The following is a 13,958-nucleotide window of genomic DNA, read 5'->3' as shown; positions in this document are numbered from 1 at the left end:
CAACATGAAAAAGCAAGCATTTTCTAACTACTACGACAACATTGAAACTTTTATTGATGACTCTAGTAAAAGCAATAACAAATTATACTGGAAACTTCTTAAAGACGTTTTCCAAACAAAAACAACCAGTGAAATTCCACCTTTACAATACACAGATGATAAAAATAATGTTAAAACAGCGTTTTCTGATGTTGATAAGACAGAAGTGCTTAACAAATATTTTTCATCTATTTCGAATATTCTGACTACCGGTAAGGTTTTACCAGAATTGTACTTACAATGTGATGAAACCTTAGACAACATTTTTATTGAAGAGTTTGAAGTGACTGACATTATATCTGTTTTGCCAGTCAACAAAGCTATTGGACCTGATAGTATTAGTCACAAAATGTTAAAATCAACTATGTTTACAATATGCAAGCCTTTATGTTTACTTTTTAATAAGTCTCTTTTAGAACGATCATTTCCTAATAGTTGGAAAATGGCCCATGTTCTACCTCTTTTTAAAAAAGAGGACCCATCACTCGCATGTAATTATAGACCTGTTTCTTTACTAAGCTGTGTAAGTAAAATAATGGAGAGAATTGTTTTCAAACATGTTTATAATTATTTCAATAGTAACAATTTATTTTATAAATACCAAGCCGGTTTTTTACCCGGTCATTCAACAGTGTACCAGTTAATTGAGACATATCATAGCATTGTTAAGAATATTGATGAGGGTAAATCATGTTGCATTGTTTTTTGTGATCTATCAAAAGCCTTTGACAGAGTTTGGCATGAAGGGCTTCTTTTTAAATTACAAACTTACGGTATTTGTGGCAATCTTTTTCAATGGTTTAGCAGCTATTTGTGTAACAGATCTCAAAAAGTGATGTATAAAGATTTATTATCATCCAGCTTAAGTATTAATGCTGGAGTGCCACAAGGATCTGTACTTGGGCCCCTTTTGTTTTTAATTTATGTCAATGATGTTGCACAAAATATGTTGTCCTTTTGTAGATTATACGCAGATGATAATTCAATTCAGTATGCGGATAAAAACTTAAGAAATGTCGAAAATGTGTTAAATCATGACCTTAGAATATTAGAAAAATGGTCCAATGATTGGTTACTTAAATTTAATCCTAATAAAACCAAAGTTGTATTTTTTAGCAAATCAAAACGTAATGTAACCCCAGAACTGTTTTTTCAAGATTGTCAGTTAGATATTGTTTCTTGTCATAAACATCTAGGCCTAACGCTCTCTGATGATTTGAAGTGGTCTGTGTACATCAATGATATAGTGAACATCGCTTGTAAAAAATTAGGACTACTTAAGAAACTTAAATTTACTTTAGGCAGAGACAAACTATCAAAATTATATATAACTTTTGTAAGGCCAATATTAGAATATGCTTCTGTTGTATGGGATGGTTGTTCTTCTGCAGGAATTGAAAAGTTAGAGAAAGTACAACTACACGCTGCAAGAATTGTCACGGGACTTCCAATTTTGGCCTCAAGGGAATCATTGTATTTCGAAACGGGTTGGGACTCTCTATCTAAAAGGAGAGAAATAGCTAAAATGACGATTATGTACAAAATTCATTACAATCTTGTGCCTCAATATCTTAGTGATATTGCTAACATTTTTAGGAAAGACAATTCTCGCTACAATACTCGTTATGAAGACAATTATATACCTCCTAGAGTTAAGTATGATACATATAAAAAATCATTTATTCCAGATGCTATAGGCAAATGGAACTCTCTAAATTCGGATATTAAAAAATCAACATCCATCCGCCAGTTTCAAAGAAGCATCTCTAATAATGGCAGTGATTCAAAAGTTCCAAAATATTTTCTTCATGGCAAAAGAGCATCTTCGCTAGCCAAGGGTTTTTGGTCCACTTTGCTCCCCATAAACCCTTGGCGGATTTCATTGCGAAAACTCGGTGACGAGCTCCGTTTTATGATTGGCTGCAGCTGCGAGTAGCTGATCCAATCGCAGTGCTTGTAAATATAAACTTTAAAAGAAAACACGTGTGTGATCTTTGGTAAGTCATTCGGTGCTTTTAACAAATTGAGACACAAGTTCTCGAGTACAGTGCCTCGCCAACGATGGTCTAACCAGATCGCTTAAAAAACCTATATATTTTACTGGGATTGAACATAGTTCTACAAACTTGTCAAGGCTCGCGTGATAGCATGGGAAGTAAACATGGCGAATGTAGAAGCTGCCCATCCCGTTAGTATATACGTTCCTGCTTATGGATATTGCTTTTAAAGGTTCAATGAGATTTATTTTATTTAATTTCTTTGGTTCACAATATTTACGACAACGATACCTGGTTTTATGACATGAAAGCTTTGATATAAATCGCGACTTTTTCACTCCTGGTACAGGTCCTTACAAAACACTATGAATAAAACATTCCATGCTTTCCCTAGTTTATAACTTAATTCGTATTTAATAGCATCGTTAATTATGTTCCGATATTCGATAGTCAACATGTTTTCAAGTTGTATTAATGCCGTAGTGTGTATATAACCCGTTGTTTAATTCGATTAAAATGTAAATATGCAAGGGGCGCAACTCAAGTTGCTCGCTAGATAGCGCCACCACATCACCGAGTTTTCGCAATGAAATCCGCCAAGGGTTTATGGGGAGCAAAGTGGACCGAAAACCCTTGGCTAGCGAAGATGGCAAAAGAGTAGCTAACATCATTCATACAAAATTAAGACACACTTGTTTACTGAATTATGATTTACACAGAAGAAATATTGTTGATTCTCCAAATTGCATATGTGGAAAGAAAGAAGATGTATATCATTTTTTATTTGTTTGCAAACTATTTTCTAATGCAAGGAATACCTTATTTAATGAACTATTCCAAATACAAAATTTAGGTATTATAGATTCGCTTACTTTACTATGGGGTAATGACAACCTAGATTATAAAACTAATGTTAGAATTTTCACAGCTGTACAGAACTTTATAATCAATTCTCGCAGATTTACATAAGTATACTATTTTGTTCTTTACCATTTTTTTTTCAATATATGTGTATATACCTGTACCATGTTTTATGACAATTGCAAATTACTTGTAATTGGGTGAGAACCTAGTAAGTTGCAAGAACTTGTGTTCGAACCCTTTGTATATTATATATACAATAAAATATGTTCAAACCAAGTTCGATATTGGGTACGATCGAGCCATTTTCGACAGAGTTATGGCCCTTGGACGTAGAAAAAATCTAGTTTTTTGCAGTTTCCGCGCATTTTCTTCGCAGAGGATGAACATATTGAAATGAAATTTGGTATACAGGTTTATCATGATAATATCTAGGTCGAGTTCGATATTGGGTACGGTCGAGCCATTTTCGACAGAGTTATGGCCCTTGGACGTAGAAAAATTCTAGTTTTTTGCAGTTTCCGTTCATTTTCTTCGCAGAGGATGAACATATTGAAATGAAATTTGTTACCCAGGTTTATCATGATAATATCTAGGTCAAGATTGATATTGGGTATGATAGAGCAATTTTCGGCAGAGTTATGGCCCTTGGACTTAGGAAAGCTCGAGTTATTTAAGTTTACGTTCATTTTCTTTGTGGATGTTTCCAAGGGAGGGGGGCATAAGTGTTTCACAAACATCTCTTGTCTTTTTAAATTTGCCACTTAGAAAGATAGGTATTTGTGTTGTTTCAATAATTTCCGAACAACCCTCGTAAATACACATTTATAAATGCTTTTGAAATTTCTTATTTTAAAAATTTCGGACAACGTCTGTCATTTATTTCTTATATCAAAAAACCCTACCGATTTTTATTTTATCGAAATAAAGTACTCCCCTTCAGCATCCGGTGTTTATTTCACTGAGTAAACGTGTGGAAAATAAAAAAAAGTTACTTATACAGTATCGCTAGAAACACAGATTTATAATAACATCGATATCTACAATAATGTAATTTCTCCTCTATTTCTTTAAAAATTCGATTATAGTTCATACAGTTTTGAACTGACAAGCCATCGAGTAAAACGACTTTCGAGTACGAGTACACGCACTCGTTTTTCCCAGCTGAACAGAAAAAGGCTCGTCACCTCTCATTGCCTCTGTTACCTTTGTCACCAATAGAATATAGTTGTAAACATTGTTACTGGATGAAATTAAACCGTCCAGTGAAAAGAAAATTAACAGTTTTGTCATAGGTTATGTTACTTTTGTCACCAGAAAACAGTGCCTTGTTACTGGTTACAAATGAAATGGGGTAAAAGTCAGGACTAATTTCTGGCCATATCTAACAATTGCTTGAACAATTGTATTACACAGGTACAATCTATTCAGCAGATAAATTATTCCCATTCTCTTGTAATATACTATCGTTTAAACCTTTATTTAAGTAGGCAATCGATAGAAATCAAAATTGGTATATATCATATGATAGTTCAGAATTCAAACATCAACTAAAGGCATAAAAAAAATTACCAAAAAAATCCATTTTTATAATGGCTTGTCGTATATTTAGTATGATTTATTTTTAATTTTTTAAAAATAAATTATAACATTATTTTACCATTTGGTCTCGTCCTAGAGTCAAAACCCCCACCCCGGGGGACATGAAATTAACGATTTTGGTAGAGGGCTTCCTTGTCTACATAATTATATTATGATAATCATAAATTCAGTCTATATTACCAGTGATTACAGATGTGTGGAAGAGGAAAAGAAGATTTTGTGAAAAATGGTAAAGCGTTGATCATTTTTGGCTTAATATCTGTAAGGCCCCTATGAAGTAAAAGTCATGAAAGTTACAATTCAGAAGTTTTTGAAATTGAGAGGGTGCAAAACTATATTCTTAACTTCTTGATAGCAAGAGTCAAAGCAACAAAATGAAATTATGCTAACTTCTCCAAACCTCATGCGGAAGGGTTTGTCTTTTTTTGTGTCTTTGAATAAATTTTGATTGGTTAATATGTATGAATTATTCAATGTACATGTAAACAAAGCAAATGAAAATACATACTCGCCTATGGTTACGTTACGAACTATCAAGGGTACGATTTCCTATGCTACCGCTGCATTTTTAATGGCGCCGTCCGTCAGATCAACAAAAGAAGTTTGATCTTTGACTGATTCTGTGATTGTAATGTTTACTTTAAGCGTTGGTTGGAATTTCATCGCATATTGGTTAAGCCTAATGAGTGATTGAAGCACAGGTACATCTCATATTATTTGCTATGTAAACGAAATCATGATTGCCTTGAAAATTCTCATTATAGCCTTGAACTGCTGAATTACTGGGAGCACGAGCACTGAGATTTAATATGTATAATTTGTATGTGCATTTATAAGAACGATTTTTTTTAAACATGCATAAAAAACTTCCAGCGCCCGTGACTCGGAGAAACCGTTACATGTTTCAAATTCATAGACAAATGAATCATTTAAAAGCAGCTTTAAATATGAAGTATTTTGCATAAATTGCCTCATGCTGCTATAAATTCAGATCCATATTTTGGTATACAATAATGCGTTTTTAACATTTTTTGCTAATTTTCTCATTGTAAGGAAACAAAAAAAAACAATTATAATGTAAAAATGTGCACAAATCATCAATGAAATTTTCACTTTTCCTATGCGACAAGATACATCTTATGTGCCAACTTTATTTGTACAATGAACAATTCTTCTGGCTTCAAATCAGTTCTTCAATCTTGTCACCTACCATTTCTCACAAATGCTTTGTTACATCTTGTTATCAACACATATAGTTGTACCCAAAACAAACTGACATAACAATGCACTGGTGAGAAATGGTACTGATGTGCAAGAACTGGTCGCTTTGGAGTCAAGTGAAGTCGTACCTAAACAGACTCATGATCTCTTATTCCGGTTGTAAACAATGATATTTGAATTTTAATTACATCAAAAGATGAGCTAAGAAGCTTAGGTTTTTATATAATGAAGATATTATGGAAATCATTGATAATTTAATATCTTCACACAAACTTTCTCCTATGAGTTTGCCAAATAGTTTCCTATATATATCAACATTTGATAGACAATTTCTGCTTCAAGCAATCTTATCTTAAAAAAATAATTATATTAACAAACTTGTTATTTCTTCTCACTTGTTGAAGGCATGCATAATAATATAACTGAAGTCAATTATTGCTCCGGCTACTGTAGATTCCTTATTTTACACAAGTACTTAATTCCGCCGTTTTCAATCAAATTGCAAGGACATAAAATCGCGAATGCCGAATATTTATAAAGTTTCATGTAGTTTACATGTACATGTGTCTAATAAATAAAAGCGAGATTTTAAAATGTGTGAGATGGGTTTCTTGCGATTTTACACGGATATATCTCCCTCATTTTTAAATTGGAATCTACAGTATTTGATTACACGTCTGTTTGGGTACAAGTTGATTGTAATTCATCGCTTGCCTTAGCATTTTGTGATTTTAAACTTCTTTTTTTTCAAATGCTTTTTTTTTTTTAAAGACTTTGTCCTTGTTGTCACTGTTTTAAAAGTCCAGTACAGACCACAATGATAAGCTATCACAAGATCTACATGAGCCCTGTGCAGTCCAGCAACCTGCAGTCTCAGCTGTGTGCGCTGTGGAAGAAACAGAAGTTGTGTGATGCTGTCATCAAGTCGGACAAAATGTCTGTAATGGTAAGGTGCCTCCTCTTACAGCAGCTTTGAAAATTTATTCATATTTATTGTTTTAGAATATTTACCGTATTTAAGTTAGAATTAACTTTTGAATGTGTTTATATCGGTCAAGGAATGTCATGCCCATACTAGCACTAGCTATAGTTTCCGAGTTAAACATTTCCTCACTTTTTGTTGATTTTTAAAAATAAAAACGCATACCTGTCAATGAAAAACAATTGAAATCAGTACATGTGTGTGGCAAAAGCTGTAAAAATCTTTCTAATGATATAAATTCACAGGAGCAAAAATATGTTTCTTACAGGGATTTAGTCTTTTGAAAATCTGGCCCTCAAGGCCATAAAACTTAGACGAGCTCACATTTGATCTCAGTCTCGCTTTTACAAAAGGAAAATATAGTGGGAAAAATAGACTGAGATCAAAAGTAAGCTCGTCTAAGTTTTATGGCACCAGGGCCAGACGTCAGGAATTTTTGAGACTCTTCATCTAATTGATCTTTTTTGATGACAGCAAATGACTTTTTCAAAGATCAATAATTATTATAGAAATTATGCATAATGCATGACTTAGTTTATCCATTGATTTAACAGGTTGAATAATATTATTATGTTGAGAAGTAATTTCTTCTGGTTTCAGGCACACAGATTGGTTCTAGCTGCTTCCTGTCCCATGCTACAGTCGATGGAAAATTATTCATTTGGATCTTTGTTAGAAATCCGAGTAGAATCCGACATGACAAAGGAATCTGTGATGGCTTTCCTTCAATATCTTTATGAAGGTTACCTCATGTTGACAGAGGAAAACTACATTTATGTTGAAAATTTGGCTCGCTCAATGCATATTGACAGTATAGTTAGTTGTTGCAAAGACTTCAGCAAGAGCATATTGTCATCACGCTCTAAAAATCATGGACGTACTGACAAGGCTGACTTTAAGCATGTTCGAAAAACAAACTTATTGACAGTGGTATTAGATTCTTCACAGAAACAGCCCTATGAAAGTTGTGACAGTGATTTTTCAAAAAGCTTAAAACAGCCATCATCTGATCATTGTAGCAGTGAAAGTATTACTTTTAAGCAAGTATCTCCTCTTGGTGCTACCCAGTCACAGGGTGGTGGAATGGGAGGTACTGTGTTAAAACAAGGTCCTTCCACATCTGATCAATCAGTGTCATACCTAACTTCTTCTAACATGGTGTCCACTAATGTTAATACAAAAAAAGCCTCAGGTGAAGGAGTGATTTTCTTTGCCAATGCAAATTTTAAGGAAGGTAGCTCCCCTTCTTTGAGCACTACAGGGCCTCTGTCTGTTCAGTCGTCCAGGCATGGCAGTCAATTGAATGGATTTCCTCTTGCTCCTACTATCTCTAATGATCATTCACCGCAGACAGTTGAGTCATCCAATTTTGAGCTTGGGAAAAAGACACAACAAGCTGAACCTTATCCCGTGTTGTTAAAGCAAGTCCCAAAGCCACATAAGTTCCTCTCTGGTGATTCCTCTAGAGTGAGTGAATCATGTGCTGGCATTGACCAGAACAATGAACAACCAGTTCTCAGTCCGAGTTCATCTATACAGCAGCTAGATATCCATTTAAATGAGTCTTCAAAAGAATCTATTGAAAAATCAAACAGGTGTAGTATTTAAACATAGTGTAAAAAATTCTTCATACCTATTTATTATGAGAGACTTGTAGTGTAGCTTATATTAGGTACACAAGAACTTCAATATGTTTTAAATACATGTATCAATTTGTAGTTTGTAACCAAATAAATTTTCTTTGCATATTGTCTATATGTACAATTGTAGATAATTTTAGTTTTTTATTTTATCAAATAAGTTGATAACAATAGTCTTTATTTTCAGTCAGACACACACTTCTGCTAGTAGCACTGCTGTGAGTACCAAACGTAGTGCTGAGGCGGACCACAGTATTGTTAAAATGGAACTGGAAGACAGTATCATCCATACAGATGAGGGGATGTTTTTGTCAACAGCACAGAGAGATGGAACCCAAACAAGTCAGCCACATAAGTTTCTCTCTGGTGATTCCTCTAGAGTGAGTGAATCATGTGCTGGCATTGACCAGAACAATGAACAACCAGTTCTTAGTCCAAGTTCATCTATACAGCAGTTAGATATCCATCTAAATGAGTCTATTGAAAAATCAAACAGGTGTAGTATTTAAACATAGTGTAAAAAATTCTTTATACCTAATTATTTTGAGAGTCTTGCTGTGATTATATTAGGTACATAAGTTGATAACAATAGTCTTTATTTGTAGTCAGACACACACTTCTGCTAGTAGCAGTGCTATGAGTACCAAACCTAGCGCTGAGGCGGACCACAGTATTGTTAAAATGGAACTGGAAGACAGCATCATCCATACAGATGAGGGGATGTTTTTGTCAACAGCTCAGAGAGATGAAACCCAAACAAGTCAGTCCAGCTCCTCCTTACATGATAAACCCTCAATGTCATCAGAAAGCAGTTCAAGTCAAGATGAAATGTCCTCAAGTTCAGTCAATGCAAAAGGTAAGTTTTGAGTTGAGCATTGTAAGGAAGGGGGTTTGCTTTTTAGCTCACTGAGACAAAGTAGGAGGGGGGGGGGCATTGTACTAAAACCCTGGTGTCAGCATCCATACCTTATTAAAGTTTTTGTTGCAGTTCCTGTATCTTAGATATTACTTGTCCTATCTTCACCAAACTTGCATGGATGATGATCTAGACCTACTTATGTACTTGAAAGACTACTTGAATCTGGGTCATTAATTTCAGATACTGGAGGAGGTTAAGGTTTTTGGAGAAGGTTTAAGTTTTGGGAGGATAAAATTGATGACTGTATCTTAGTCATTGTCTTAACTTCACCAAACTTGCATGGATGGTGCGTCTTATGATACTCATACACTGGACAGCCTTGAATGCAAACGTTTTGAATGCTGAATAAGATTAAGGTTTATGGAGCTGGTTAAAGTTTTTGGAGCAGGTGCCCTTTGATAGACAAATCTTAATTGTTATTAATTCAGCCTTTCCCAAATTTGGATAGATGATGCATTTTGTGATACTGATGCATCCACAGATGTGGATGCTGAAGCTGAGCCATAGGTTTCGGATGCTGCTGGAGGTTTTGTTTTTTGGAGCAGGTCACATGTTTATATAAATCAGCATTGGTTGATACTTTTTGTTGGAATTATGGGACATTGTGACGGATTTATCACACTTTTTTGTAAGCGCTCTCATGCCTACAAATTTTGACGGATTTTCATTAAATTTATACCAAATGTTTATACCACTATTACCTTGGTCAAGTTCGAAAATTAGCATTGGTCGATACTTTTTGTTGGAGTTATGGGACTTTGTGACCTTGTAAGCGCTCTCATGCCTACAAATTTTGACGGATTTTCATTAAATTTATACCAAATGTTTATACCACTAATACTTTGGTCAAGTTCGAAAATCAGCATTGGTGGATACTTTTTGTTGGAGTTATGGGACTTTGATCACAATAATGACTCCGTTTTATCAAAAAATTGACCTTGTAAGCGCTCTCATGCCTACAGATTTTTTTTAATATAAATTATTGTACCTGTACTAATTAAAAGTGCATGGTTGATTTAACTATATAAATATAAATGAATCACAGAAGTAGTTTCAGATACAGAGAGTGATCTTGATTATCTAGATGCTTAGACAGGTTTAAGATTTTCCCTTCTTGATACTGTCGATTTTACAGAGTGTGATCTGATGCGGTATCACCACTCTCTGAAACTGATGATGTAGTAAGCATTAACGTCTGTATTAAAGCGGGTTTTAAAAGAGTTCGTTTCAAAATAGCTTTGTTATATAAGTAAACGTCATACATTTGATTTTAAAAAGACACTAACTGCTTTGTAATTAAGACTTTTAAATAGACAAGGGTAATAATAAAAAAAAGGAAATTGTCGCAAGAAGATATTAAGGGTAATAATAAATTTATCATTATAACTGTAAATTTATCCAAAAAGCCGGATCACGTCTCGTTGCTAGGCACATAACCTTTGTTTTTTTCTACTCCAAGATAGTATGTTGTAATGATGTAATGATGAGAGTTTATCATGATAATGATATATAATTATTTTGTAGCCACATAAATATAATTCATAAACATGTATAAATTTCTAACACGTCCCCTTAAATGGGAAAACATCAGCTGTATATTCAAATCATTATATTTGATTTTTTATCAGGCTTGGAAAAAGTCAAAAGAAGAAATATTGCAGGAAGGGTGTATGTGAGTGGAATGCCAACAGGAATCGACTTTCGAAAAAAAGTAATAGACTACATGGAAAGGAATGGTGCGCGGCGTGGTGAATACCCTATACTCAGAGGACTGCGAAAAAAAGCAGCTCTTCACTTTAAAGTATGCCCCACCACAATAACTAATTTTTGGGCCCAGTATTGTAAAGAAGGATGTGTAAAAACTCCAGTTCGTGTTAATCAAGGAAGAAAAAGGAAATTGTCGCAAGAAGATATTGAGTACATCCAGTTCCTGAAACAGTCAAAACCATCAATGCAGTTGTCAGATGTTAGAAATGAATTACTGAAGAAATCAAATTTGAAAAAGACAGTGTGCTTAGCTACTATTTATAGAACATTAGAAGAGTTGAATATGACCAGTAAAAAGAAATCAAAAGAAGAAAGAGAACAGACTATCTCCACAGAATAAAAGCAATTTATTCATCAAACCCAACAAGCAATTGCAATAGGTTAAATGAGTGAACTTGTTATTGGATGGAATATCATATGACTGTGAATGTGTTCAGTTTATCAAAGAAGATGCAAAAACCTTGTTCTATGAGGGGGAACCTGTCATTCACCAAGGGGATGTTCTGATAGCCGTCAATGCAAAAATTCACTCTCATATGACAGAAAGGGAGCTTTGTAACTTTTTGCCAACACTTGGTTGGTCTTACTTCTTTTTACCCAAAAATTCTCGGTACTAATTAGACCCAACCTAACACCAGAGCACACCCAAACTAAACCCCGAGTTTACTTTCAGGATTTACTCTGGGTCTGCTGTTTGAAAATTTGCGTCCCATCGGGGTTTACTTTGGGTCCACTTCAGGTTAACTATGGGTTTACTCTGGGTCCACTCTGTTAAACCTGGAGTAACCCTAAAAGTAATCCCAGGGTTTAGTTTGGGTTAACTTTACTTTCTGTTAGGTTGGGTCTGATTGGTACTGCATGTACACAACACTTTTGCATGCTGATCTATAAAAGTTGCAGTGTATGAGGCTTATAAGGAAATAACCTCAGCTGCCACTGTGTCATAAATCAAAAAGATAAGTACATGTACATTAACCTTTTATTGAATAAACAATATGTTATTTCAGTATTATATGGTTGCGTGATGACATGGACCTTGAACCAGTTTTTTTGTTTCTATGTAGAAATATACTGTCAATTTTGTCTGCTTTGTTGAAAAGTTGCACTACGGTAATTGTTTAATGTTTATATTCTATGCAGATGTAATTGCTGCAATGTTTGTAATGATGATATTACACGTATTTAAAATAAATAGCCAAAATGATTCTGTGTGTTCATTTTTAACAAAACTAAAATAATCATGGTAGTATATTATATTGTATATAGAGTGTTGCCTACTTTATTTAACGTCAAAAAAAGTATCACTCCACCTGACTTTATGTTGGAGTTTTGTAAAATTTGCTAACCACGGCTAAAGATGGAAAGTAGCAAAACTTACCTATTTTGAAGCCATTTTAAAAGGTTTTGTCCACAAATATAAACTACCAAAGACATAAAACAACCTTTGTACTTTTGTCAATTTTTATTTCATAGAAGACAATTTATGGAGAAACCAACAATTTTAAATTGTTACCATAGAAACCTTTAAAAGATTTTATATCATTTTTCTACGTTTTTAACCGGATTGTCTTGAGGAAAAATTTGCATGGTTATTGAAAGGTGAAAATGGCGGGAGGCTGCCGAAAGGGTGCCCCTATATTGTACAGTAACTTCTCCGACAGTTTTCAAGATAGGAAGTTGATGTTTTGCAGATCAACTGGACATATATCTGAGATATGCATATTACTTGGATTGTGATTTTTTAATAATTTATGAAAAAATACCGGCTGTTGAGCTTAGTAATTTTCTCGCAGAATATTGCATATAGGGTATTTCATTTATATGGATAGGTATTGTGTATCAATTCAGGGTTGACAAGTGGTTTTATCAATTCACATGCCATATACATTTTATTTCTGAAGACTGACACCCGATAGTATGGTAAAATATCTAAGAAATGGGGAAATTTGAAGGTAATTTTAATATGCTGTATTTAGATAATTTTAGCAATTGTTTTTGTTGGAACTTGTACAGATATGCCTAAATTTTCATAATATATCACAAAACGTTAATTCTGTGTTGTTACTATAGAAATTAAAGATACAAAGTAAGTACCTATACACAAAAGTCCTAGCAACGCCGAACGTCAGTTATTTTATTGTTGAAAATTTCAGATTTAAAAAAAAGTCGCATATTAGTTCAGGACATACTTAATTTTTTCTCGCCAATAAATATTGATAACAAATATTTATACTTTTCTTTGTGAATAAAACCCTTTCAAAAATGTCTAAAATTTGAGAATTTACCTAATCATTTACGTCTTTTGCTTTAGACAGAAGACTTTTTAGTGATTGTGGTGTTTTTTCTTTCTTATTTTCCCCCTTTTTTGTCCCCAGAATTTCTCAGAGATTACTTGATAGATTTTCCTGAAAGGAGATTGGGGAACAAGATAACGCAAATGCCTATTTACATGTAGTTTAATTGGTCGTAAAAAACAATTTCAATTTTTTTTAGCTCACCGAGACGAAGTCAAGGAGAGCTTATGCTATACCCTCGGCGTCGGCGTCGGCGGTGGCGTCGGCGTCGGCGTCGGCGTCCGGACCTGGTTAAAGTTTTTGTTGCAGGTCCTGTATCTAAGCTATTACTTGTCCTGTCTTCACCAAACTTGCATGGATGATGCATCTGGACCTACTTATGAACTTGAAAGACTTGGATGCTGAATCTGGGTCCTAAATTTCAGATGCTGGAGGAGGTTAAGGTTGTTGGACCAGGTTAAAGTTTTTGTTGCAGGTGCCCTTTGATAGCAATATCTTAGTTACTGCTGGTCCGTACTTCACCAAACTTGCATGGATGGTGTGTCTTATGATACTGATGCACCAGACAGGTTTGAGTGCTGAATCTGAGCTATAGGTTTCGGATGCTGGAGGAGGTTAAGGTTTTTGGAGCAGGTT

General features: G+C 34.3%; 1 protein-coding gene across 3 annotated transcripts; it reads left to right on the top strand.

Moving 5' to 3' along the window:
• The first annotated feature begins 5,063 nt into the window (after window positions 1-5,063).
• LOC128166689 (serine-rich adhesin for platelets-like) lies at window positions 5,064-12,233 on the top strand. 3 transcript variants are annotated; one of them, XM_052832013.1, is made up of 6 exons: window positions 5,064-5,200; window positions 6,522-6,666; window positions 7,303-8,297; window positions 8,530-8,838; window positions 8,948-9,198; window positions 10,890-12,233. In XM_052832013.1, exons 2-6 carry the CDS (start codon window positions 6,538-6,540, stop codon window positions 11,366-11,368), a joined length of 2,163 nt encoding a protein of 720 aa, XP_052687973.1. In that variant the 5' UTR covers window positions 5,064-5,200; window positions 6,522-6,537; the 3' UTR covers window positions 11,369-12,233. The 3 variants fall into 3 exon arrangements, with proteins under 3 accessions (XP_052687973.1, XP_052687966.1, XP_052687981.1); XM_052832006.1 differs by having other exon boundaries at window positions 6,492-6,666; XM_052832021.1 differs by lacking the exon at window positions 8,530-8,838 and having other exon boundaries at window positions 6,492-6,666.
• The last annotated feature ends 1,725 nt before the right edge of the window (window positions 12,234-13,958 follow it).

Source organism: Crassostrea angulata, chromosome 1, assembly GCF_025612915.1.
Source record: "Crassostrea angulata isolate pt1a10 chromosome 1, ASM2561291v2, whole genome shotgun sequence".
NCBI classification, from domain to species: Eukaryota; Metazoa; Mollusca; class Bivalvia; order Ostreida; family Ostreidae; genus Magallana; species Magallana angulata.
This window is presented reverse-complemented; position numbering and strand designations above follow the sequence as displayed.